This window comes from Macrobrachium nipponense, chromosome 9, assembly GCF_015104395.2.
Source record: "Macrobrachium nipponense isolate FS-2020 chromosome 9, ASM1510439v2, whole genome shotgun sequence".
NCBI classification, from domain to species: Eukaryota; Metazoa; Arthropoda; class Malacostraca; order Decapoda; family Palaemonidae; genus Macrobrachium; species Macrobrachium nipponense.
Window position 1 is genome coordinate 90,147,355 of NC_061110.1, and position 26,944 is coordinate 90,174,298.

At 44.1% G+C, this 26,944-nt stretch overlaps 1 protein-coding gene and 1 long non-coding RNA gene across 2 annotated transcripts in view; one reads left to right on the plus strand and one right to left on the minus strand.

The window, feature by feature from the left end:
* The window catches only part of LOC135217847 (uncharacterized), a 10,984-nt gene extending 10,560 nt beyond the window's left edge, over window positions 1-424 (minus strand). Inside the window, exon 1 of the long non-coding RNA XR_010315209.1 lies at window positions 221-424. This is a non-coding gene — a long non-coding RNA (uncharacterized LOC135217847). The remainder of the gene's footprint in view (window positions 1-220) is intronic.
* Window positions 425-5,602: 5,178 nt separating this feature from the next.
* Window positions 5,603-26,944, plus strand: part of LOC135218492 (conserved oligomeric Golgi complex subunit 2-like) — a 66,346-nt gene continuing 45,004 nt past the window's right edge. The window contains exons 1-3 of the mRNA XM_064254839.1: window positions 5,603-5,789; window positions 19,198-19,431; window positions 19,853-19,968. Of these exons, the coding sequence (XP_064110909.1) occupies window positions 5,721-5,789; window positions 19,198-19,431; window positions 19,853-19,968 (419 nt within the window). The 5' untranslated portion in view covers window positions 5,603-5,720. The remainder of the gene's footprint in view (window positions 5,790-19,197; window positions 19,432-19,852; window positions 19,969-26,944) is intronic.

Genomic DNA, 26,944 nt, shown 5'->3' on the forward strand with positions numbered 1-26,944 from the left:
CCATAAGAAATATTTTCTGTTATGAATAATAATGACAATCATGATTTCGTTGTTAACGTTCGTGCTGGATAAATTCCTATCTGGTTAACGAACTATCGATATCACAGTCTGAAACGGAGCTTGATTAATACCAATGAAAGTATTCTATTTTCACAGACGCGCACGTTCACCTCGAAGAATTCCAAACTTGCCCAAAGATTGAACGTACAGGAAAACTCACCGTCACACGAACTCTCTCCACAAAGGTAATGTATCTCACTGATGAAGGACTACTATGTCCAGAGAGCGTAAACCAAAGTGCACAGATTCACAGATTCACAAGTCAAAAGAAGAAGAGGAGCAGCAGTGATCTGTAGTACTACTGGTTCCTGCGCCGCGTCGATACCTTGTGTCGACACGACCGACAGCAGCCTTTTGCCTGGTTGGTACAACAAGCCATTCTGAGTAAAATCAGCCGCTGAAAAGAAAAAAAAGAAAGAAAAACGAATCGAAATTGGATGGCTGACAACTATGAGCCTTTTGCTGAGGTGGTTCTTGAGTGGTTTTTCCTCTCAGACGTCTCGGTATTGTAATGAAAATGATGTGGCACTTTCGGGGCTAAATTATAAAGGTTCTCCATTTCAAAAACTGGCCTTTGCGGCTGGATCGAAACCGAAAGTGTTTTTGTTGTTTTTTTCTGGGTATTTTTTTTCCTTCCTTTTTTTTGCGCGCGAACGCACCTGCTCTTGTGCGCATATGCGTGTGCGTCATAAAGATAAAGGTTTATCGTAGATCTTGTGGTCTTAGAAGTAATAAAAACAAAAATTATCTCATTACTAACGACTATAAATCTCTCCCGCCGAGCGTCTGAAGGTTAGTTGTCCGAGCGAGACATTTTTATCCAGAGAAGTGGACACATTTGATCTTGAGCGACATCAGTCCCGGGAGTCAGTCACTCGGTGGGAAAATAGCCCTTCCGGCGGCGGGACGAAAGGGCGAAATTTACCGAGTCACGCTTTGGGAGGGGAGGGTCCCCACGACCCCGCTGACATCGTTTCCTTACGGGAGACGAAGAAGGTGGTGTGTAGCGGGGCGTGTCTGCTGCTTTCATTTGAGAGTCTTATAGATGGGAGGTTGGCGCTCTCTCTCCATACCACGATGATTCGGTTTGCCAGAGATTACTATTTTCCATGAAGAGTAGGGTAGAGTGAGGTAAAAGGCCCCCGTGGGGTAAAAGGCCTCTTCTATTTTCTTGCTTATTACATATCATAGCAACTTAATCAGCTGATCAGTGCAGGAACACCTGCCTGAAGCTTTCTATACCAAACAGCCACGGAGAACTAGAATGGGACACAGCCAGCATTCATTTTTCTTCTTTTGACACATTTCATGTAAGTATGCGTGCTATATCAGGGATATCCTGTGCGGACATCTTGTCAGTAAAGTCAGTACTTTAACTACAGTTACTTTAAATGAGAGCTAAGAAATGTCTTGCAATGCAATCCAGACTTGAAAACTCAATTGAGGTACAGGTGGATTTAGTTTTCTTAAAAAATGGCAAGTGGGGTAAAAGGCCCACCACGCTTTGGGGCAAGAAGCCCAGGGGGCTTTTTACCCCATCTGATCAGTTGGACGTGTAACCAGTGGTGAAAGAGGGCAGACTACATCTTATTTGTGCAATGAAGGCAGCAGGAGTTTGTCTTCCTCTTATGTTTATATTTGCCCGTAAAAGGATGACTTCACTACTTATATAAGATCGGCAGCTCACCTAGATCAATTGCTTAATGCACAGCAAATGGATGGTCTAATGGTGGTTGTTTCGTAGACTGGCTACATCACTTTGTTAAAATTGTTTAGCCAAGTCGAGCAGAAAAGCACATTACAATTCCAGATGGCCACCACAGTCACAGGACTTTGGCCAGAGAGAATGGAGTAATGTAAAGAAAATTAGTCTACCTTTTTGACTTATGCCATTTTTGTTCTTATGTAAAACTTATCCATTATTTCTTTTATTTGTGTTATTCTTGGTGCTATATAAAAGTGAATTTATTTCTAATTTTGCTGCTACAGCTGTCATGTAGAGGAAGTGTCAATTATTTTACAATTTTGCTAATTTCAGTTCCTATGAATACCAAAAAGTTCCTTGGTTTTACAAGAAACTAAGAACTCTGAGATTAATTTTTGTATATTTTCCAACATTATTCTTAAATATTTTTGTGTGGAAGGTTGAATTTTTTATATTTAGCAAAAGTAGGCGTCTACTTTTCAATATAAATGGTAGTTTTCATGAAGTACCACAATATCATAGGTATGGGGCAAAAAGCCCCCATTGTGGGCTTCTTAAACCACCCATGGGGTAAAAGGCCCCCTTTGTTCTTTTTTTTCAGGTCATGTTTTTACAATCCTAAAATACTAACAGCTTCTCATGATTATGATCGTTGATACTCCAATAACAAAGCTTTCTAGAAATATCTCTGTTAGGTCAATAGCTGAAATACTGTAGACTATATAAGCATTACTCTTTAAGGGGGGCTTCTTACCCCACTCTCCCCTATATTATGGAGTGTTGTTGTTGAAGGAGAGAGAGAGAGAGAGAGATGATTTGGTTGGCTTTAGTTAGCGTCTTTGCAAAGGCAACAAATGGAGGCAAGTGTTTCGTAATTGACAGTACAATAATGATTGTTGTTGTTGAGAGAGAGAGAGATAGATGAGCATCCTTCAAATGCGATTAATTTTATTTTTAAGTTCGTACAACAAAGAAAGTGATGATAATGAGCAGGTCTTGATTAAAAAACTGAAGCAAGTTATTCTCTCTCTCTCTCTCTCTCTCTCTCTCTCTCTCTCCCTCTCCCTTCTCTATCTCTCCCTCTCTCTCTCGCCTCCTCTCCTCCCCCCTCTCTATCCTCTCTTCTTCCTTCTCCCTCCTCCCTTCTCCTCTCTCTCTGACATGACTGTAGATAAATAGGCCAACACATTAAACTAGTAGATTCTGGAACCGGAGCGCTTGCGATCACTGGAAACCTTGAATCCCAAACCGGGAAATGAAAGGAATGAACTAGAAGAACCTCTTGAGGTCAGAAAAACAAGCCCAAAGCCTCATACATCTTGCAATTCTGACTTCAAGGTTTTCATTGGAAATTTATTCATAAACGCCGACCACTGAATTTATCGGAGAAAAAGACAGAGAGACTTGAAGGCCTGTATTTTATTCATCTAAATATATAACCTTTCATTCTTTCTCTTTGACCAAAACCTTCCTACCTTAATTTGTGCTAAGAATATCCTGGTTTCATATCCCCCGGTTCTTTCCCAAGGCTTTTACCTGTTATATCATTTCCTTGGTGGGGAGATTAGCACTCCAGTCAGACAGCAGGTTACCCCAAATGTTCTGAGGTGAAAAGAATAAATATATATAAGATATGAAGGTAATAAAGACACGGTCTTAACTCTTCCTAGAAATGCACTGCACCCAGAGATGTTCATTAACTCCAAAACTTCAGAGTTAGTTCATGTGTGTATATATATATATATATATATATATCTATATATATATATATATATACATATATATATATATATATATATATATATATATATATATATATATATATATATATATATATATATATATATGCTTAAAAAATCACAGTAGATGCACGTGACTTCATTAAATAAGCGAACACCACAGGAAAATGATAGCCAGAAATCCAAGCGCTTTTCGTCCTAGTAAAGACAAAAGCGCTTGGATTTCTGATTATCATTTTCCTGTGGTATTCGCTATATATATATATATATATATATATATATATATATATATATATATATATATATATATATATATATATATATATATTATTTAAAATATCTGGAGAGGGCAATTTGCTATTCTTCACCATTTGGTTTTGAAAATATATGCTTTTAACGTTAACTGCTTTTAAATATTATCTATATATATATATATATAATATATATATATATATATATATATATAATATATATATGTATATATATATATATATATATATGTGTGTGTGTGTGTGTGTATTTGTGTGTTTGTGTGTGTGTGTGTGTCATACATACACATGACGCCAACTACACCATGTACACTGCCAGACACACAAATGATAAAATGCTTTGCTCCAAACATCGCCTAATGAAATGTAAGTCTCAAGGAAATCCTCAAATTCCAGGTATTTCTTCTCCAGTTTGTCCAACCCAGAGTGTGTGGCTGACACAACAGCCATTTCTAAAGAAATATTTCTATTTATATACATTTCTTTTGTGTTTTTTCTTCAGAAGAACTTGATGTTTGCTAAACTGTCCAAAATATATGGCCATTTAAATTAATCCAGTGGCGGTTTTAGATTATTCCTCTTTTGCTACATTTTTCTAGATTTACATGAATACTTAGCTAGATGCTGGCTAGTGTTTAACCACGGCGACTTGGTTAAACTTGTAGCAACTTGCCTCCTGTTTAAGTCCCTTTGAAATCAGACGTGCGCTTACTTTTGGAAGTAAAAGTATTCTTAGATGTGTATTTAGTTTGATTTCCCAGATTTTGGACGTAAAACATCCCACTAAAGATTCAGAGGTTAACCAGGCAAGAAATCAGAATAAATCCTGAATCATTTATTATCTTATAGTCAGAGAAATAACTGAGTCATTATCAAGATCAGAAAGCAGGGAATTTCTAGGCTGCCAGCATTTCTCAATTTAGACCTTGCGCATAAGGAAATTCGAGGTTAAATTGTTCTTTTGCCGTTAGCTAACTTGTAAAGACAGCTTTTATTGGATCAGTATTATAGATGAAGTTCTCTTATTTGACTGAAGGACTGGATTGGAGAAATCCCTTATGAAAAGGAACAAATCCCAAGTTCATTGGCCTTGATTTTTATTTATTTTTTATTTTTTTGCCTTTTATTTAGGATATATATATATATATATATAACATATATATGTATATATATATAGATATATATATATATATATATATATATATATATATATATATATATATATATATATATGTGTGTGTGTGTGTGTGTGTGTGTGTGTGTGTGTGTGAAATATGAATGAGAAATGAAAGAAGAGTAAATGTACGGGAAATGTCAATAATGGATATAAAGGAGGAATCACTCAAAATGTGTGAAAGTGCTGAAGATTGAAATATTTTTTACATTATTTCCTCAAGAGTACAGAAAAGGGAGACATGAGATAGTAAAAAAAAATTTCAAATTAAGTAATACCAAAAACTAAAAATAAACATGGATAAAGAAAGATAAATAAAACGAAAGGAAATAATGTCCAAAGCTTAAATAAAAACTGTCAAATAAAGTAAATAAGAACTTAACTGAGGCGCCGTTACAGAGACGTCCATAACCCCTAACCTGAACGCCATCTGCCGTTGCTATCGTGGCAAGTATTAACAACTAATTACCGCCATAGAAGAAGAAGGCATTCTTCCTACTGATTATATTTTACACAGTTCATCAATAACCATCGTAGTGAAATAAATAACTATAAATGTATATTATGATTTAGATTTTATACATGAAATCTATATATTTATAAAGATATACAATTCTAATCGTGACGTCTTGTGTCGAGTAGGTACTCGAGAGAATAGAATTGATCAGTCATCTTTTCGGTTTGATAGAACAACAACAACAATAGATGACAGATTGAGTGCAAATAGTATATTCACCAAGTCAGGACCCACAAAATTGTTTGGGGCAGTGACGATGGATCCCGTGCATGTGCAGCTCTATGGCACATCGTCGCTTTGCTTCGATAAAGATGAGTTTATGAAGGTAAGTTACGGGAGGATTTAAGATTAGGCATTCTGGTCGTAAGTTTACCAAGTGATACGGCTGTCATTAGCTAGGTACTAGGTAGTACTACCTAGGTATTTTAGGTAGTTCTCTAGGTCGAAATACTAGCCTGTGTCATTACGGACGCAAACTACCCAAATACTTTGTATAATATTAAATTTATTATTTTAAAAACGTAAAGTTCTGCCTAGGTCTGCTGTTTAGACCGCTGTTGCGCAGACATGGTTAGTCTGGTATAGCCTACCTAGCTAGGGTAGAACATCACAGCAGGCCAAGCAGGCCACCTACAATCAATGCAAGCCACCCTCCGAAAAAGTACATTATAACGCGTCCTGACACCCGAGATGGGCATCAGTCGCGACTTGTTGTTAGTGAGAAACGGAGCTAAAGACCTCTACTCTCCTTTCGAAGTAAGTATTTTCTCCAAAGTTAGAAATTAAGGCCAAATTTTAAGATTTAAACAGAGGGTACTGAAAAGAATGGCGCCCACGGCAGTGGAAAATCTCACCAAACTTCTTTGAAATTTTTACTTACAACTAAAAATGTTTCGAAGATTGACGCCATCTCGATGTTTACGGAGTCGCTTGTGTCAACAAACTTTCCATTTCCTGTGATAAATCCGCACACCACTTGTACCCACAGACGCTGAGCACTTTTATCACAACAATCGAAACACGATTTCTCACCAACAAACAAGCCAGGCGTAAACAGCTGTTTGGGTAGAAGATGACGAGAAGCGTGCTCTTGGCTAATTTTAAATAAGTAGTAAAACATCAATATTTTACATATTTATGATGATTAATTTGAAAATATTCGTTATTGAAAAAGTAACTCGACTCTGACTCAAATTTAAGTAATTATTTTTCTGAATTAGAACGTTCTTTCAAGTTCTGTATTATGACGTCACGACATCTTGATTTCGTACCTATTGTAAATAATTGCTATACTCACTGTCATTGCAAAAGAACAGTTTACAGTTATTCATGCGATTGTTATCAGCTATACATGTAATTGTTATAATCGTAATGCGCATATATATCTTTATTATTACTTTTTGGATATATGAAGATGTTTTACTGCTGGATTATCGCCGTAGTGTGACGCAATCGTTTTCGGTCATGGGCCTCTGTTCTGTTTTCGCACCATAAGAAATTATGGGCCGAATTTGCAATGACCAGAAAAGTCGTTAAAAGAGGAAAGTTAGCATTGAGGGGCATATGTTTTGACTGAGAAAAATACAAATTTATTCAATAGCTAGCTTGTAAAAAATACTTGGTTATAAAAACTTGATTGACAACTAAGCAGCATGTCTACTATGGGTTTCAGAGACAGTGCAAGCACGTTTTTGGGCAATACCTATTTCTGTAACGAACACTCTTAACAGAACGAGATTTTGCTATAGTGCATTACACCCAGTGCCTTAATTTATAAGGGTATCGTGAATCACTAATCGTAAAGAATAACGACACTTGTCCTTGTACCAAGAGACAAAAACTCCATTATGCAGAAATGGATACGAACACGCGTATAAAGCTCCACCTACCCTCTCCCCAACCCCCCCCCCTCCACCGCCATCCCTTTTCTTCTTCGTTCCTCCGCCTTCCTTTCTCTCTCTTCTCTCTATCTCTCTCTCTCTCTTCTCTCTCTCTCTCTCTCTCTCTCTCTCTCTTGCCATTCGGTATGTCGTTGACCCTCCAAACTGGGTATAAGACTACACACAAAACGTTGAAATTGGTGAAATTAGGCTATGTATTGGAAGTATATATACATAAATATTAAAGCAATTTTATCATTATTGCATTACTATGACAACTAGAATTCATGGAAACAGTTTATAACCTGTTAAGCGTCACCCACGTAATAATACGTTTACCGCGATCTACTCGGTAGCGCCTTCAACGGGATATTACGTTCAAGACTTTAACTGTGCTTGTCAAGCCGTCAGCCCCGTAATAATACGTTTACTCGTATAGAAAGTGTAGGAACATCATTTGGTAACACTCTCAGCACATGGGAAACTTATTTCCAGCCTGGCAACTCTTTCCTGGTGGTCGCTTATGCTAGAAAACTGCCTGTCCCTGTTGGTTTTCTTTCAATACGCTTCGGCGTTATCGAGACAAATTGGATTTCGCGTCTTTCACAATGAATGTCCAAAGAGGAGGCATATTTCTTCAGGTGAGATCAATCAAATACTAGATGAGGAAGTGTGATATTGATAACCTATTTGATGATGAGAGCTCTAGTTCTGAATTCCATCCGAGTGATGATACAAAATTTTTCCTTTTCCAATTGCGGGAGTGAAGATGACTTTCTTTGCAGAGTGACTGGACTCCGAGAGAGAGAGATGAGAGAGAGAGAGAGAGAGAGAGAGAGAGAGAGAGAGAGAGAGGGGAGAGAGAGAGAGAGAATTTCCTACAGTAATTACAGTATGAATAACAAGCATAAAAATCAATATTAACTTTGAAAAACTATCATCAGTGCTATGATCGCTGATTACAAAAAAAGCGTGACGGTACGTTAGCAGCGAGCTCATCAGGGGCGGACGCTTAACAGGATAATAATGGAACGGCGTATTTGTGTGAAGCCTACCACACTAATGTTGGGCAAACAAAACGATTGGATTTTGCCATTTTTAGCATGCAAACATAAAGGTTACATTTATTTCTGGCATACGATTATTAAGAAATTCAAAATACTAATAAAGACTGAAATCAATGAAAAGTGCTAGCAAAAAAAAAAAAAAATAAAAAAAAAAAAACGTATTAATTCTTCCTCTAGGTGTTTTCGTTCCAGAAACAGATGTACGAAACGTTAGACATTTGAATTTTAAATCTACTTTAGAAATATCTGTATTTTTCGGGGTAATTTGGTTGCAAAAAAAGGGATAATTATCCATGAATTAAATCAAAATTTTTAAATAACAAAGTAAATTTAAACTAAATAACGAGTAAAGTAAACAGTTTTTAGGGAATAAAACTTTGCAGTTTCGTCGTCTGTCGTCGTCTCGCTGTTGCGAAATTGTGTTTATGGGCGCGCGCGCTTAGAAACCAGGAACAGCAACGGGTTTAAAGTGCAATGTGGAGTGAACTGAGACCAAAATGTGTATAATAACAATCAAATAAGCACTGTGGAGTTTCAGTTGTGATGGCAGTAAGGATAAAAACCGCCGATTACAAGGTAAGAATGAATTCAGTTCCAACCATAACCCCGGGAATAACAAGTTTCATACTTTCACTAATATAGGCAACACAAAATGTTGTTTTATTGTGCTGATTACAACTGCAATCTTGAGTAACGATCAATAAAACGTTACATACATACACACATTTGTTCAAATGAGTGCTGGGAAGGCTGGGGAAAAAGATGTGGCCGTCACTGATGAGAACCGTCCATGCAAAACGTAGCCGCCATATTGGATTTCAAAACTGCCTTGAAAACATATTTTACGAAGAGCTCACATGCTTATTTTAGTTCGTATGGGGCTTTCATATATCACAATATGTTGACGAAACTTCAGTCTTTTAAATGGTATGCTTAGAGTTGCAATTGTATTCATGTTTCACCAATTAAATATCGAGTGAATAAGACCCGTCTACCGTGATGAGGGTTGGCCTGTCGTGATGTTTCCCCCTATGCCTGTAGACTACCTATGCACTCATTTTGGTTATTGTGAAGAAGATATCGTTTATCAATAAATATGTGTTTTTGTGAATAACAAAGAAAAAGGTGTAGCTAGGTATGTTAATATAACACAGGTCAGATTATGCGAGAAATTTGCCCCCATTTGTTTTGAGTAGGGGGAACAACCGACTGGACTAGCAGATCCAGTTTCCACCGTGTGTGAAGCCATCCTGAGAAAAAGTACTTTAACACGTCCTGACACCGGAGATGGGCACCAATCACAAGTCATCGGTGGTGAGAGCAACAGCTTGAGACCTCTATCCTTTCAAAGTATTTTCTCCAAAGTTAGAAATTAAGGTCATATTTTAAGATTAAACAGAGGTTAATGAAAGTCTAGCCATGTGCAGTGCAAACATACCTCCATGACGCTTTCGAAATTTTTACTTAAAACACCAACAATTTAGAAAATTGATGCCATCTCGATGTTTGCGGAGTCGCTTGTGTCAATAAACTTTCCATTCCATGTGCTAAATCCACACACCACTTGTACCCATAGATGCTGGGCTGCTTTCTTCATAACAATCATCTACAATGACAATGGCCGTGAGGGATCCAAGGAAACTGACGATATTTCGTTAGAAAAAAGAAGCGTGCACTAGATAATTATTTAAATAAATAGTTAAACGGCAGTATAAGGTCATGAATTGCATAAATATTTTACATAATCATGATTATTAATTTGAAAATATTCGTTGAAAAAGTACCTAGATTCCTGACTCAAACATAAACAGTTTTGCTGTGAACAGTACCTACGGCGTTGTTCATGCTCTTCTATTGTTTATCAGTGTTGCCAATTGGTATGTGTTTACCCTCCAAACTGGGTATAAGACTTACACAGAACCGGGGAAATAAGTGAAATTAGCTTATCTATTTGTAGTATATATACATATTAGAGGAATTTTATCATTATTGCATTACTATGACAACTAGAATTCATGGAAACAGTTTGTGAATGCATCGGCGTATGTGTGAAGCTCCACTAAATTAGCAACGATGATTTTCCCGTCGTCTGCTGGTATGTACTTCAGAAATATCTGTAATTTTTCGGGGTTAATTTGGTTGCAAAAAAGGGGTAATAGACATGAATTAAAATAAAAATTTTGAAGGGACAAAGTAAACTAAATAATGAGTGAGGTAAACAATTAAGGAATGAAGCTGCCCGCAACTGTGTTTGTGGAGTGAGCGCTTAGGAACCAGGAACAGCAACGTAGTTTAAGTGCAATTTGGAGTGAATTAAGACCAAAACCTTTATATTGTTCCGACACGGCATACAAACCTTCGGTCCTTTTACAATAGGAAGGTACTAGCGGCAGCTGGATAGGTCGTAAGCTTTCGAACAAGGGGTTCGGTAGTTAACTGCTTGTCCGACAGGCGCGCGCGCGCGACTGGGAGGTAAACAAATCACTTTTGCTTTCGGCCTGCTGGCGTGTGGATGTGTTATCATCGCTCCTTGGCCCTCGCTTCCATCGTCGTTTGGCTTTCGCATGGTTGTGTTTTTCTTTTTCTAATTATCTAGTGAAACTGAATTGTAAGTACAATCATTTCATTGAATTCAATTGTGAATTAAAGGATCTTGGTGTCACCACGCCCTCCGATTACCCGAGTGCCGGGACTGAAAGCGCGTAAGTGCGGGAATTCATTTTCCCAGAAATGATCCTCGTATTGTTTATGCTCGTTGCCTCGGGTGCGGGGGGAGCACTCGCTCCGAGCGTAGATTGGGTTGGAAATGTGTAGATGAAAATCGTAAGTAAGTGCTCTTTTCATTTATTTTTTTTTGTTTTTTTTTTGACCTGTATGCCCGTTGCCGAACGAATGCGCTCGGCACGGAAACTTATTTAGTATGGAAGTGGAATCGCAAGTACAGTATTCTTTTTTCTTTTCATATATTATTTTGATGTAGCAATACTCATTTTGGATCAGTTTCCGAGCTTACCCGGAAATTGATCCTTCCCCCTTTTTATTTTGAATGAAGTGAAATCGCAAGTGCAGTTCTTTTTCATTTTCATTTTTTATTGAGATTGCATTGTTTACTGGGATCAATGTTTCCGCTATTCCCGGGAATTGATCCTTCCCCTTTTTATTTGTATGAAGTGAAATCGCAAGCGCAGTAGTCTTTTCATTTTCATATATTTTTTGATTGCATCAATTCATTATGGATCAAGGTTTCCAGAAACCTTGATCCATAAAGGTAAGGAATTGATCCTTTCACCCTTGCGCTCGGTACCTAGGGCGCAAATGCGCTCGATCCGAGCCCTTATTCATTGTGAAGTGAATCGTATGCAAGATGCATTTTCATTTTTATTCCTTATTATTGATTGCATCAATATTTATTTGGTTCAAGTTCCGCTCAGTCAGGGAATTGATCCTTATGCCCTTGCCATGTTCGGGCCGATGGCACGATTGCTCTCGGGCTCTTATTTTGTTGTTGGGTACATGGGTACTGTGCGGGGGTGGGGAACGAGAACCCCCCCCCCCCGCTCAGCTCCCACAGATGGCCCTTCCCCTTGGGGGGGGGGAGGTTATCGGCGTTCTTCTCCTCGCCCGATCCGTCGAGCGCGGGGGAGGGCGCTCGGTTGCCCGCCGATGTACAATTGTATTAGGGGTGGGGTCTTCCACTCGTTCGGAGAGGGCTCCCCCCCCACTCCCCCCGCGCGAAGGGGACTTTCCCCCCCACTAATCGCTACTACTGTTATTTCCGCAGGTGCTACTGCCACGAGGGTGGACCTTGGTGAGGTATGGGCGTCCTTCCATTTGCAGGGCTGCTAGTGTCCAGGGGCTGCGGTTCTATGTCTGGGCCTACTGCGGTCACCCATGGAGTGGTGACCACGCAACCAGGTGACGACGTCCCTCCTCACCTGGTGTACTCGCCTCACGTGGTAACAGTCTTGCCTACAGCCGCTGTGAAGTGCCGTTCGCCGTACCGAGAGGGGGGCGTGCCGCCGCCGCTCGTGGTTGCCGCGCTGCAGCGACCACACTTCCGCTGCCCTATGAGCTCGACCCCTGGACCTGCCGCCAGTACCAGGAATGTTTGCTGCTGCTGCTCCACTTCCTGTGTTTTTCCGGTGCTGCCTGCCGTACCTGCCGAGTCTGGGCTGTCGGTCCATGCAGTTGCTGCGCTGGCTGTCCCTGTCGTTGCTGCGCTGGCTGTCCCTGCCGTTGCTGCGCTGGCTGTCCCTACCGATGGCTGTGCTGGCTGTGCCTGCTGTTCCTGAGATGCCCATACCTGTCTGATGTCGTCCCTGTTCGTGGTGGTACTACCCCACCCAGACTTTGGTCTGTCTGTACAGGTGCGTCCGGGCCCTGTGGCTTCGGCTACAGCAGCCCCGGCTCCGCCCTGGATAGCAGATCTTACGTCTGTCCTGAGGAAGCTGACGAAGAAGAGGAGGAAGGTGTCGTCGTCGTCGTCTTCATCCCTTCTTCTCCGTCGTCGGCGATGTGCCCCGACCTCTTCCCCTTCGACTTCTAAGGCTTCACAGCCGAGGAAGAAGAAGGTTGCCTCCTCCCTCCTAAGAAGTCTCCCTCGGGAGCTTCTCGGGACCCACCCGTCTCACCTCGGTGGGACGGGAGGTTCCTTCCGCTGGTCCTCCTGCTCCTTCGGGAGCGGGGCCCGTCTCTTCTTCCGCAAGGAAGACGACTACGGGGACCAGAGGGGTACCGGCTAACACCGGTACTTCCTCGCCTGGTGTCAGTGGTTCTGCCACTGCATCAGGGTTCCGTCAGTATCGGACCTCTCGTTCGACGGGAACGGTACCGAATGTGTACGGTCGCCTACAGCGACCACGTTGCAGACCAGGAACCAGACCTCTGAGTCCGCTCAGCGTCAGGTTCACGGCACGGGGCGGAAGACTGGTGACAGCCGCTTATGCGACTCTCACCAGACCCATCCTCTCACTCTCCTCGGCGAAACAGCTTGCTACCCGGGGACGTGACGGTCCCACGACCGACCACGGGCTGAGGCTGGGAAGAGGTCCCTCCGTTCGCCGGTTGCCAGACACGGCTTGGAAGGAACCAGCGACGTGACCGTGCCGTGAGGACAAGCACCGGTTCTCACTGTGACAGTGGAGCCTGCAGGTCGCCGACCGTCGCTCTCACAGAAGAAAGCGACGGGTACGGCAACCAGCACCAGCTCTTCTGATACTCGAGATCGGGGCCGCTGTGCTCAGTCCAGCCGTTCTCCACAGGAGACGGTTCGACCAGGCCTGCAGCTCGATCGCCACCGCGGGTTGACGATCGCCTGCAGCCCTCAAAGCCTGCTGGTGCTGCCAGCGAGCAATGAGGGAGCGTCAGGTCTGCCTCTCCCGTACCTTCAACCTCCTCGGTTACACCGGGAGGAGCGAGGTATTGAGGATGCGATCGTGAGGGGTGCGCCCCTCATGATCCCACCACAACGCCCTACGTGCCAGGCACGGTTCTGGGACGGCCAGGACGTATGCGCAAGGGTGGATTGGGGAAGACGAGAGGGCTGTCGCTTTGTTTCCCCCTTCTTTAGGAGGAAGGTTCTCGGATTATGCTCTTGTTCGAAGGCTTAACGGTCCCACTCTGCAAGATGCTGTGACTTCCGAGATCCAGAGGGACTTTGTCGAGGTTTACGGCGCTGATTCGTCAGCACAATGATCTCGGGGAAGGATCGCCGCTCCCACCAGCAGAGCCACGTCTCGGCTCGAGTCGTTTTGGGGCCCGAGAGGGAACCCAAAGAAATCGACGGTGGGTCTGCCGCGATCGGAGCTTGCCGACTGGGTTGAACCAGGTAGTCTCTCGTCTCCGGACAAGAAGGCTCTCTCAGTTTTTTCTGGACGGTCGAACAAGCTACTTCACCTCCCCTCTACTGCGACAGGAGGCGTTTCTACGTGTCTTCGGACACCGTATTTAAATACCCCTTCGGCTCCTCCTTGAGGTTGTTTCGGACCTCGCACGAGGACTGGTAATGAGTCGGGAGCGGTATCGGCTCTCTCCTGTCAGGTGTCGATTAGCCCCACCCAGACGACGTTCCACGGGGAAGTGAAGGAACGGCGTTGTTCCCCCTCACCTGCTGCCGGAAGTGGGGGGTGCCTGGCCAGCCATTGGGCAACTTGGCAGCGCCACGGCGCCGCGGACCTGGATTGTAGATGTCCTTCGGGAGGGGAGATCTATTAACCTTCGAATCTCGGTCACCCCTCACCTCCAACCCGGTCCAATAGCAGGCAGTACGTTCCAGGGGCATCGAAGGACGTAGCATTGAGACAGGAGATCAAGACCATGCTGAGCAAGAGAGATGTAGAAATCGGCACGGATCAGTCACCGGGCTTTTACAGCCGACTCTTCCTGGTGGAAAAGTCTACGAGAGGCTGGCGCCCGGTGATAGATCTCTCTCCCCTGAACCGGTTGGTTCGCCAGACCCGGTTCACGATGGAGACGGCACGCGCAGTGCTCGACTCTATCAGGGAGAACGATTACATGCTTTCAGTGGACTTGAAGGATGCGTATTTACAAATACCCATTCATCAGTCCTCCAGAAAGTACCTCCGCTTCATCCTGACGGGACGGTGTATCAGCTCAGGCCACGTTGCTTCGGTCTCTCAACCGCCCCACAGGTGTTCACGCGAGTGTTCACTCTGGTGTCTGCTTGGGCCCATTCGCACGGGATACGTCTGATGGGGTATCTCGACGATTGGTTAGTCCTGGCGAGCTACCGCTCGCAGTTGCTACAGGACAGGGATCGACTGCTCGAGTTCTGTCGCGATCTGGGGATCGTTCTGAACTTTCGAAAAGTCCGATCTCGAGCACAAGCAGAGGATGAAGTACCTGGGTATGCGGATCGACACGGTAGCAGGGCGAGTCTTCCCCGCAGACTCGCGGATCAGCAGATTCAGGGAGGCAGCCAACCAGTTCCTGTCTCGGCAGGAACAGGTAGCTCAGCGATGGCAAGTCGTGATCGGACACCTGTCGTCACTCGGGAAGCCAGTCCCTAACGGGCGTCTTCACCTGCGGTCTCTTCAGGGAGACTGAAGGAGAGTTGTTCACAGGGCGACGGATCCCCCAAGCTTTCCATTGTCACGGACACAGGAGGGGTAGGCAGGACCTAGCCTGGGTGACTGGAACGACAGGAACCCCTTAAGGAGGAGTGCCTCTGCGCACTCTCCCCCCGGGACATCCCCCCCGGGATCAGCTGCTCTCAGACGCATCGACCGGAGGGATGGGGCGCACACCTGGAAGAGTTGCGGACTTCAGGAGTGTGGTACGAGAACGACAAGCACCTTCACATCAATGTACTGAAACTCAAGGCAGCGTTCCTCGCTCTCCAAGTTCCAGGACCGCTTGATGGGACACTCAGTGGTGTTGATGTACGTCAACACCACGGTGGTGGCTTACGTCAACAAACAGGGGGGGCCTAGTGTCTATCCGTTGTATCAGTTGACTCGGCAGGTGCACGAGTGGGCCGAGGCGCACTCAATAGAGCTGTCGGCACGCTACATTCCAGGGAAGGAATGTAGTAGCAGACACGCTCAGCCGTCGGGATCAGGTGATAGGGACCGAATGGTCTCTACACCAGGACGTGGCGGAAAGGCTCTTCGACCTGTGGCGGCGACCAGTCGAGGATCTGTTCGCCATCCGGCACAACAGGAAGCTCCAGGTGTTTCTTCGTCGTCCGGTGTGGAATATCCATGGGCAGCTGCCAGAGGACGCTCTTCAACACCCGTGGGACAACCTCTTCGCCTATGCCTTTCCCCCGTTCAGCCTGATTCGCAAGTAGTGATCATTCGAGCACTGGTCACCCGAATCTCAGGATGATCCTGATGGCTCCCAAATGGCCACAGGCCATTTGGTATCCGGACCTGCTGGCTCTTCTCGCAAGAGAACCGAGAGAAATTCCCCATTGGCACAACCTTCTTCGCCCAGCCACACGTCGAGCGGTACCACCGAGCAGTCCAGTCCCTACGTCTTCACGGCTGGCTGTTATCCACCATCTCTTGCGAACGAGAAGCTTTTTTCGTAGCGCAGCAACAGAGATGACTGGAAACGTCCGTCAGTCCTCTGCAGCTGTGTACCAGGGGAAGTCGGCCGTCTTCTGTGGTTGGTGTCGTAGACGGGGCCTATCTCCTCTCAGAGCCACTCTTCAGCAGGTAGCGGTTTTCCTCGTTTTTCTTCGCCGAGGAAGCTCCTCTAAGTTCCCACAGTCAAAGGATACAGAGCCGCCTTGACGCTCGTCCTGAAACTGACGGGATTTGGACATCTCGAACTCGTTCGAGATCTCCTTGCTTAAGAGCAGCCTCCAAAGGTCTTTGCCAACCCAGGGAACTCAAGACCCTCTTCTTGCTGGACTGGCCATCGGCGCGTAAGAGAGTACGGGAACTTCATGCAGATAATGATGTGGATGAGATGCTGCTTTGCCTGGGGAGGACGCTACGGCGCTATCTGAAGAGAACTCGACACCTCGGGCCTGAGTGTCGACGCCTCTTCGTTAGCAACGGGGTCACCAAGAAAGAAGTATCAAGAACACTCTTTCGTCCTGGCTGCGTGAGGTCTTCAGGAGGGCGTATGAGGCTGATGGTAGTGATCCCGCAATCCGTTACGTCCCGTCCGTCGCGCTCACGAAGTCAGAAGTATTGGCCCCATCGTTGGCGTTTGTCCGTAAAGAAACCTTTGCTCCGTGCGCAGGTATGGAAGGGCAGGGGTCCTGGTACAACCGACACCACCGGCACCTTCCTTATATCTCTTGGATATTGCCCATAGGTCCTTGGATCGGTTTCCTTAGGACCCGTGGTGGCTGCTCAACACGTCGTCTAGCTAACCCAGACCCTAGCAGGCTGAACAGCATCGAGTCCTGGTGTGACTGTATGAATAGATAGTGAATGAGAAAGTGACTGGCTTCTCTTTCTATCTTTTTCTACCCCTCTAACCTGTGGGTAGAGGGATACGGTCATTACCTGCTGGATAAGGACGAGATGCCGGTGAGCTATATGACAGAGCCCCATCCTATCCCTTTCACTAGGGATAGGAGCAGAATATCCACCACTTCCTTCTACAAGGGGGGGAAGTGGATGCCTACAAGAGTCAAAACCATGACTTTATCTTTGCTCCTGTACAGGAACAAGTTCTTACATTGCTGGTACGAAGAGATACGCTTGCCTCTCTCTTAGTACTCGGTCCAGAGGTCTGACCATTGATCCTGCGGTGCACACCCCGATCAATCGGACAGAGGCTTGGATCCCTCCCACCTCGCTCTTACGACCAGGGAGACTTCCAAGGTTGGGCGAACACCAGTCTGTTCACAAAAGACTCAGATTCCTCCCACCAAGAAGTGAGTCTTCCTATTGTAAAAGGACCGAAGGTTTGTATGCCGTGTCGGAACAAATGACAATTTGTCCAAAATTGCATTTTTCCTAACTATACAAACCTGAGGTCCTTTTACACATAGCCCCACCTCATGCCACCCCCTCCCATCTGCAGTTTTTGCTTGGGCCAAAAGCAAAAGTGATTTGTTTACCTCCCAGTCGCGCGCAAGCTGCAAGCCTGTCGGACAAGCAGTTAACTACCGAACCCCTTGTTCGAAAGCTTACGACCTATCCAGCTGCCGCTAGTACCTTCCTATTGTAAAAGGACCTCAGGTTTGTATAGTTAGGAAAAATGCAATTTTGGACAAATTGTCATATTACAATCAAATAAGCACTGTGGAGTTTCAGTTGTGATGGTAGTAAGGATAAAACCACCGATTACAAGGTAAAAATTAATTTCAGATGCCTGTAGACTACCTATGTACTCATTTTGGTTATTCTGCAGATGTTGTTTATCAATAAATATTTTTTGTGAATAACAAAGAAAAGGGTGTAGCTAGGTATGTTAATATAGCACAGGTCAGATCATGCGAGAAATTTACCCCCATTTGTTTTGAGTATGTGTGTACATTCATCCCAGAGGAGCTTGTACTGAACACGGCGTCCCACTGGGCTTTTTTGTAGAATTACCTGTGTTATTTTTTTAGCTGATGCCAATAAATTCCCCCTCCCCCACTGGCCCCCCAAAATATCAAAATTTTCCAAAGCATATGCCAGGCTACGTCGCCTAGGCTATGCTAGACTAGTTTAGGTAGTATTTTACTGGTTACCCATAACTGAATTTAGCACAGAAACACTGTGTTTTGCCCCCTGCATCCAACAATATGGTCGATCTGAGTAGGAAACTTAGGTTTTTGAGTGGAAATCGGTGAATGAAATCTTGGAAAGATATTTACCCTAGAGAGATATGCTGCACCCTAACCTAACCTAACTTAGGGTTCTGACTCCTAGCTGGCCAGGCGTATGTGGAATACAGCATGCACAATGCTTGACTCAGTATTGTAGGAACCTAAGTCAACAATGACATATGCACTGAAAAAAAGGCATCAATTAGAACCTGTTTCTAGAAATACTGGCAAGAAGTAGACAGCTACTGTTTCTTGAGACAGCTCCCCCTCCAATATTGCCAATCAAATGCTCATACAAGCAGTTTCTCTTATAAATTTGTATGTTTGTACTTGAAGCATTGAAGTTCATAAAATCTGGAATTAACAATATTGCTTTTGTTTTCTATGTTTCAATTCATCTAAGGTTATGCTAGGAAATATTTTTGGGTGAAAATAGTTTTTTCATCCCTTATACCAGTTATTTGTTGCAAAAATAATAAACTAAGTTAGATATTTTATTTTTCTCAGGTAATTTGATATGCTAACTAAGCTTATATTTTCTTCCAGGATGATTTCACCGTTGATAGGTTTGTTCGCGTTCACCAAGCAACTGGTAGCGGTGGCCTTGAGAGCCTGCGAGATGATTTGGGTGTATACTTGAAAATTTTAAGATCAGCAATGATAGAACTCATAAACAGGGATTATGCTGACTTTGTGAATCTTTCAACAAATCTCACTGGATTGGATAGACTGATAGAAGCCTTGAAAGTTCCTCTAGGCCAGTTACGGGAAGAAGTTCTGGTAATGTATTTAATATTTTCCTCAAATTTGGCTATAAATGTAGATAACAAATCATTACTTTATAAATATAAGTGCCTAGTTTCCTGTTCTCAGTTTATGATAAAATATGTAGATTGTATGTGAAACATGTCAGTGTAGTCTAGATGTTACTTGACATAAGCATTAATCTTTTCTGTTTTCTAAGTCATTACAGTTACTGGTGTTCCAAAACTGCCTGAATAGAAAGAATTGCGTGTTACATCATAAGCAGTTTAAAAAAATTATTCATAAGAAGCAATAGTACTCATATAGATTACAAAGTGTAGGTTTTGCTGTAAGGTTAACATTGTTTCTTTTCATGTACAGAAGCATTTTATTATTGTTAAGAGGTGTTCATATTTTTTTTATATTTCATAATTGAGTATTCTTTTTTTATTACTAGAATGTGGAAAAACTTATTGATGATGCTATTTCATCAACATCAAAAGACCTTGAAAAACGTCAGACATATATGAAGCAAAAGGCAATATTGCACAGACTCACACAAATATCAAATAGGTAAGTTATACAGTGTTTTAATCTGTTGTGAAATTTTGTGCAGGGCAGCTTTGTACACGTGATCTAAAATAAAATAAAAAAGTACAATGGAGCTTTTTAAGTGTTTTGAAAGATTCTTTGGCAAAATGATGCAGTTCATTTAAACTGTATACTGTATGATATTTTTGTACATGCAACTTCCCCGGCAGATATATAGGTACTTAGCTTATGTCTCTGACGTCCGACAGAAATTCGAATTTCGCGGCACACGCTGCAGGTAGGTCAGGTGATCTACCCCCCTGCCGCTGGGTGGCAGGAATAGGAACCATTCCCGTTCTAGAACCAGATTTTCTCTGTTGCGGTAGTGTCAACATATGTTGTTGCTACCTCCTGACTTGATTTTCGTTTTTCATCGCCATCGATCTTCTGGGCTGTCTTTTGCAGGGAAGTACTGGGTCTTTGGTTCGGCATACGCTTTTATTAACTTTTTAATGAATTTGGCTTCGAAAATTTCGAAGAAAAAAAATTAATATATGACGTGGTTAACTACTGAAATTTTTTCGGTAGACACTCACATAGTTTGCAAGAAAGGGGAAGTATTAATATTTATTCATTAATACGTGTAATAAGTGTTAGAATTGATTGAGGAAATTATACTGACTTCCTACTTTAGGGAGTCAGTAAGCATGTAACTAGATACGTTTCTTTTAAAAGTTTTTTGGAAAACTCGTACTAACGAGCAATTAGTATATTAACAGTACTAGTAGTGTTGCATCCTCATCACTTCTTACTTCGCAGAAAGTTCCAAAATTCATAATTGCAATTTGAAGACAAGGATTGTGGCTCAAAATGCGAGCTATTTTAAAAGGTAAGAAGTGATTACTAGTGTTCCCCAATTGCAGTGGAGGGTGCGTCTGATCGGCTCTGTCTGGCTCTCCAGGCCTAGACCTCTTTCAAGCTCCCAGCCCAGGGGAGAAGGAATGTCGAAAGCCGTAAGAGGTTTCAGAGAATCCCCACCGGTCAGGCGTCCCCTCGGCAGGTTCTGTAGAGCGTCCCAGACTGCCAAGGATAGCCATTGAAAGGCATCCTTAAAAAAGTGCGCTCTTCCTCTTACATCCGAAAAGACAAGAATGTATATGTTTTGATGATCTAGCGCGTTCTCTGAAAACTAAGAGAACACTGAACGGCTAACGGAGGCAAGAGCCAGCCAGGAACTTAGGAAGCCGCGTTCCAGCAAGCTAGCGTGAGCCACGTTCCAACAGCCAGCAGCGAGCAGCCGCGTTCCAGAAAACAGACTAGCGCGAGCCGCGTCCTCCTACAACCAAACGCGAGCCGCATTCTAGCAATTCTGAGCGCGAGCCGCGTTCTAGAAAATTTTTCTGGCGCAAGGCGCCTTCAAAGAGACGAAGCGCCAGCCTGGCGCAAATTGCGCCAGAAAAACAGACGGCTAGAGCAAGGAGCCTTATAGTACAGTGGCAATCAGAACGATCCTTCCATTGAACGTTTCCGGGCAAGAGGCTCTTTCTAAAAGGGGTCTAGTAGGCGCTCGGAACTATCAGGGCGCACGGGACCTTCCACGCAAGCAGAACGTTCCAGGAGCGAGTCTCCTTTCTAGCGTGCGGAACATTCCAGGCGCGCGGAACTCTCCAGGCGCTAGGCGCAAGGAGCCAGGGCGCCAAAATAACTTTCCAAATCTTCTTATGAGAGAGGGAGGTCCAAGTCGCGAGGCGCTCCTCTTTGAGTTTTTAACTTGATCAACTTTCCCCCTGGCAAAGGTGCAAGATGTCGCACAGGCGCCGTCGCGTTTGTCAGAAGGATTCTGATACTAGAGAAGCCATTTTTTTCATTATTCAGAAGATCCTGTCTTTGGCAGTTCCTCTCAATGCGGACTCTCTCCTTCATTCATGCTCATTCCCTCGTTATGAAGAGCAAGAGCTTTGGGAGTTTTTCTTATAAGAATCTCATCGATGTTTGGGTATGATGGCGGATAGGAAATATCTACTTCCTTCCGTAAACCCTACAGATGAACAGGAATTTTGTCTCTTCCGCGATTTATGAGGAAATCACGAAGATTTAAAGAGTTCCTGGATTAACTTCCTTCCTTAAGGAGATATATTACTCTTTCTATCGTTCTATTAACGAAAAGAACGAAGACAGTAAAAATTTTTCCTTTCTCTATCTGCCTCGGCAGTTAAAGAAGGTAGTAGAGTATCTGCTGTATGAGAATACGATACGGCAAATCACACATACCGTAGTTACTGTCTTTGCAAGCAACTCAATTACCAGTATCCCTTTCCAGGAATTTCCTGAATGACTCGCTGAAAGGGATTGTTAAGACACACCTACTTAGCTTCTAGATTTATCGAAGTCTTGTTTCGCTTAAATATGCATTAATAAGAACTTCCTGAAGTTCGATAATAATTTTATAAGATTCCTTTATTTAATGGAGTAGCTGGCAACTCTGGAAGAGTAAGGCCAGACGGCTAACGGAGACTGCTATCGCGCCTTAGAGACCAACGACGCAGTAACATGTAGGTGCGGTCATGGCTGGTTGGTTACAGGTCTCTCTCCTGCGGGTATGGAAATAACTAACCGTGTCCCTCTCCCCATACAATCGCGGTTTTAAGCCTCGGATTGGAGGGGATAGTTAAGCAATCATAAATAAAATATTGTCTGCCTTTTGCTAAGAAGCTTTCAATAAGAAGATATTACAACATTTCAATGCTGTTTACCGTAGGTAACATTATTAAAGGATTGCTAAACTAACGCAGCGGAACTCTATATTATATGATGCTCTCATGCTTACGAAAGCATGGCTTATTAGAATACATGCTTAGTGAGAAGATGAATGTAGTAGAAGAGAATTCACTTTAAGACTACGTATGGTCAAGTCCTTATGCACATACCGAGGTTAACTACAGAATTCCTAGTATCCTTACAAAGGTTTCCTAGATTAATACTGTTTACCACAATGTGACAGTATTATAAAGGATTCTAATACGGCAGAGCACGATATAATATAATTCTCTCATCCTTTCGAGAAACGCACACAACCTTTTTAGAATCGGATATTGCTCAAGAGAAGATGGGTGAGTCGGATGGGAAAACATTCTCTTAGTGGCAGAAGTGTTTCCCTGAATGGACTATACTACGTTATATAAAAGTTTTTTCCTACTAAGAACGGAATTAACACGTGAGGATGTCGGGTACCATAAAGCACAGTGTTCTGGCACATAACCTTAAAAGAACTAGAAGGAAGCGCCATCCTGGCGCAAAGCGTCAGAAGCGCCAGCCTGGCGCAATACGCCAGAAGCACCATCCAAAGATATTTTCTCGTTTTAAGCGAGTTATTAACCTAAGAAGTCCAGTAGTGGTTTGGTTTGGTGTTTGCTTCTCACCTTGGTGGTCGCGGGTTCGATTCTCGGCCATTCCATTGAGGAGTGAGAGATGTGGATTTCTGGTGATAGAAGTTCCCTCTCGACGTGGTTCGGAAGTCACGTAAAAACACCATACAAACAAACAAACACCAGTAGCCTCTCGGAGGCTCGGTAACGGCAAGATTCGTTCCTGATTTCGTTACCCATTTAATCGGAAAGGGGTCGCTTACAAGGAATGATGAAATGATTTATTTTAATCACTTAGGCCAATTCCACGACTCTCTCATATCGCAAAGAGCATCGAGAATCTCTTTTTTCGCCCCTGTTCGCGTTAACAAAAGAGAACCTATTTGGGAACAGACACGGAACATAACAATCCTTAAGAGGTTCGATGCAAGATTTTGCATGTCCGTGAGAACCTTCTCGATCGAAGATAATACTGTTAACGTATGTCTAACATTTATTGAAAAGAGTTTTGAGAACCTGCGGAAAGTCTTCTTCATAGATCTCTTCGCAAGGTAGAAGACGAACAGGCTTCCTATAGACTGCTTCCTTTTCCTCGAACCAAGAGAGGTAGCAATATATGACATCTTTAATTTAAAGAAGGGGAATAAACTTTAGTCTTTTCATACAATGAACTTACCTGTCAGATATATACTTAGCTAAGACTCCGTCGTCCCCGACAGAAATTCAAATTTCGCGCCACTCGCTACCGGTAGGTCAGGTGATCTACCTGCCTGCCCTGGGCGGCAGGACTAGGAACCATTCCCGTTTTCTATCATATTTTCTCTGTCGCCGGTGGTATCACATTGTTGTTACTACCATCCTGACTGGAATTTCGCTTTTCAAGACTTTTTTTGATCATCTATATTGGATTTCTTGGTGACGTACTGGATCGTTGTTTTGGCATTCGCTACTGTGGACTGGATTTGGACTTGCTTTTGATTTTTTTCTTGATAGAATGTCTGATTCAAGTGTTAGTGTGAGAGTGTGTGTGAATGTAGGCTGCAAGTGAGGATACCGAAGGCTTCGGTTGACCTCACACTGTATGTCGTAAATGTAGGGGGTTTGACTGTTCTTTGGCTAACACCTGTATTGAGTGTGAAAGTTTGAATGCTAATGAATGGAAGACTCTAACTTCTTACTCGAAGAAGTTAGAGAGGGATAGAATTAGACGGGCTGCACAAAAGAGTGTGAGTACAAGGCCTATTGAGCCTTTTTCTGAGTCTAACTCTCCTTTTATTAATGAATATGATTCTCCCTATGTATCTGAATCCTCACAGGCTTTGCATTCGGATTCGGCTTCGAAAATCGCCAATCTGAAGGCTACTCTTCGTAAAATGAAGACAAGATGGCGGCCATGCAAGGTAAGGCAGTGATTGTGAATTACTTAGTGAAGTGAGTGTTCCCAGTGTTGTGGAGGGCGTCTGACCGTCCCTGCGATGCTCTCAGGCCTAGACCTCTTCCAAACTCACATACCCAGAGGAGTATGGAAAGTCGACAGTCGTACGGATTTGTTGGTGGGGAATCCCCAACGGTCAGGCGTCCTTCAGCAGGTTTCTGTTTCGTTACAGTCTGCTCAGGACCCGCTCTAATAGAAGCGTCCTACGAGATTGTTTCTCGTCGTCCGGTTGTTCTCCTTCACCTAAACGAGGTGGAAGGACTCGGTATCTTTCTAGGCCACTGAAAAGGCTTGGGGTTGAAAGAGCACGCGTTCGACTCGAGCCCGGAACGCTTCTCGGAGGAAGCTCCTTCTTCTATCAAGAAGGCTAAGCTGGTTTCGACGCCTCCTCGAACAGTGTTTGAGGATCGCACTCCTTCGAGTTCTCCTGCTTCTTCTATTGAAGAGGACGCTGGTGTGGCTTCCAGAGGATATTGCTTGCAGTACAAGAGCAGATAGCCTCTTTGGTTGGAGTTCTTTCGAGGGATCCCCCTCGCAAAAAGGACGCTAGACTTGCTATTAAGAAAGTCTCGTCTTCTTTCACCGGCCAGAACGTGAAGCGTCCTCCAGACATGGGACGTCTTCCAGGCGCGAAGAGTCGTGCAGCGTCAGGAGCTATCGAGCGAGTTGCTCTAGATAAGGATACGCTCAGGCGCTAGGCGCCATCCAGGCACGAGGCGCCAGTTAGGCGCGAGGATTCAAGCCGCTAAGGCACTCCAGCCAAGCGCGAGGCACCAGCCAAGCGCGAGGCACCAGCCAGGCGCGATTAGACGCCAGCCAGGCGTGAGGAGTCAGCTTTGCGTAGGCGCCAGACAAGCGCGAGGCGTCAGCCAGGCAACAAGCTCCAGCCAAGCGAGAAGCGCCAGCCAAGCGCGAGGCGCCAGACAAGTGCGAGGCCGCCCAGCCAAGCGCGAGGAGCTTTCCAGGCGTGAGAAGTCAAGCAACGCGAGACTTCTTTTAGACTTGAGAGAGAGTCTGTTCACTCTATGAGTCCCTCTCCTAGTAAGGAGCTTGTCACCAGTAGAGAGAGAACGGGATGAAGATCCTCTCGTTTTTCAGGCCGATTCTCCACAAGGTGTAGAAGGAGATTCGGGAAGAAGAGGGTAACGGTAGAGAAGGAGTCTCTAACTATAGAGTTCTGACAGACCTTCTTTTGCAGGAATACGGAGATTCTTTGACTCCTGCGGCTCCTCCTTCGCCTCGATCACTGTTTTTTCGAGTGCGGTTTGTACCAAAGTCTTCGTCGGTCTTGAAGATGTAGACCTAGCGATCTCTATGAAAGAGCGCTACAGTCTTTAGACAAATGGATGTGTCAAAGAAGGATCTGGGCAGAACCACCTTCTGTATGCCTCCAGCCATACTTTCTGGCAAGGAGAGGTTTCTGGTACCGAACTGGGAGAACATGGGCCTTTCTCTACCAGCGGCAGCCGAAGCGGACTTTTCAACCTTGGTTGATTCATCACGGATACACGCTTTGAATGGAGCTCGTGTGTCTTGGGCGATTTCGGAGGCGGATCATCTCCTCAAGGGCCTCTTCCATATTTTGGAAGTGTTTAATTTCCTAGACTGGTCCCTTGGGGTGATGTCTAAGAAGGCTCATGACTCGGAAGGTCTAGACCCCAAGTCATTCTGAGTATTCTTTCTTGTATTGACAAGGCAGTACAAGACGGATCGGGAGAAATCTCCTCTCCTTTTTGGAGCGGTACTCCTTAATAAGAGGAGTATTTTTAGTTCTTTCTTAACCAAGGCGGCTTTTTTTCTCCCTCACAGAGAGCAGCCCTGGTTTTCGCTCCCATGTCTGACTTCTTGTTTCCTTCTCAGTTAGTGAAGGACATTTCTCGATCACTGACTGAGAAGGCGACACGGATCTTCTCCTGCAGACTGCAAGGAAGAAGAGACCCCTTGTTTCGGTTGACAAGGAAAGGGACCGACTTCTACGGTTCAGCCCTTTCGAGGAGGCCCTCTCTCCAGAGCTCCCTCTAAGAGAGGAGGTCCTGAGAGGAGAGGTAAAGCTTCTTCCCGTCCCTTTAAGAAAGGGAAGTGAGACAGACAACCTCCAAACACCAGTGGGTGCCAGGCTTCTCGAATTTGGAGACGCCTGGTCACTCCATAAACTCGGACGCCTCTTCGATGTCCCATAATCAGGAAGGGATATCTTATCCCCTTCCAGGACAGTCCT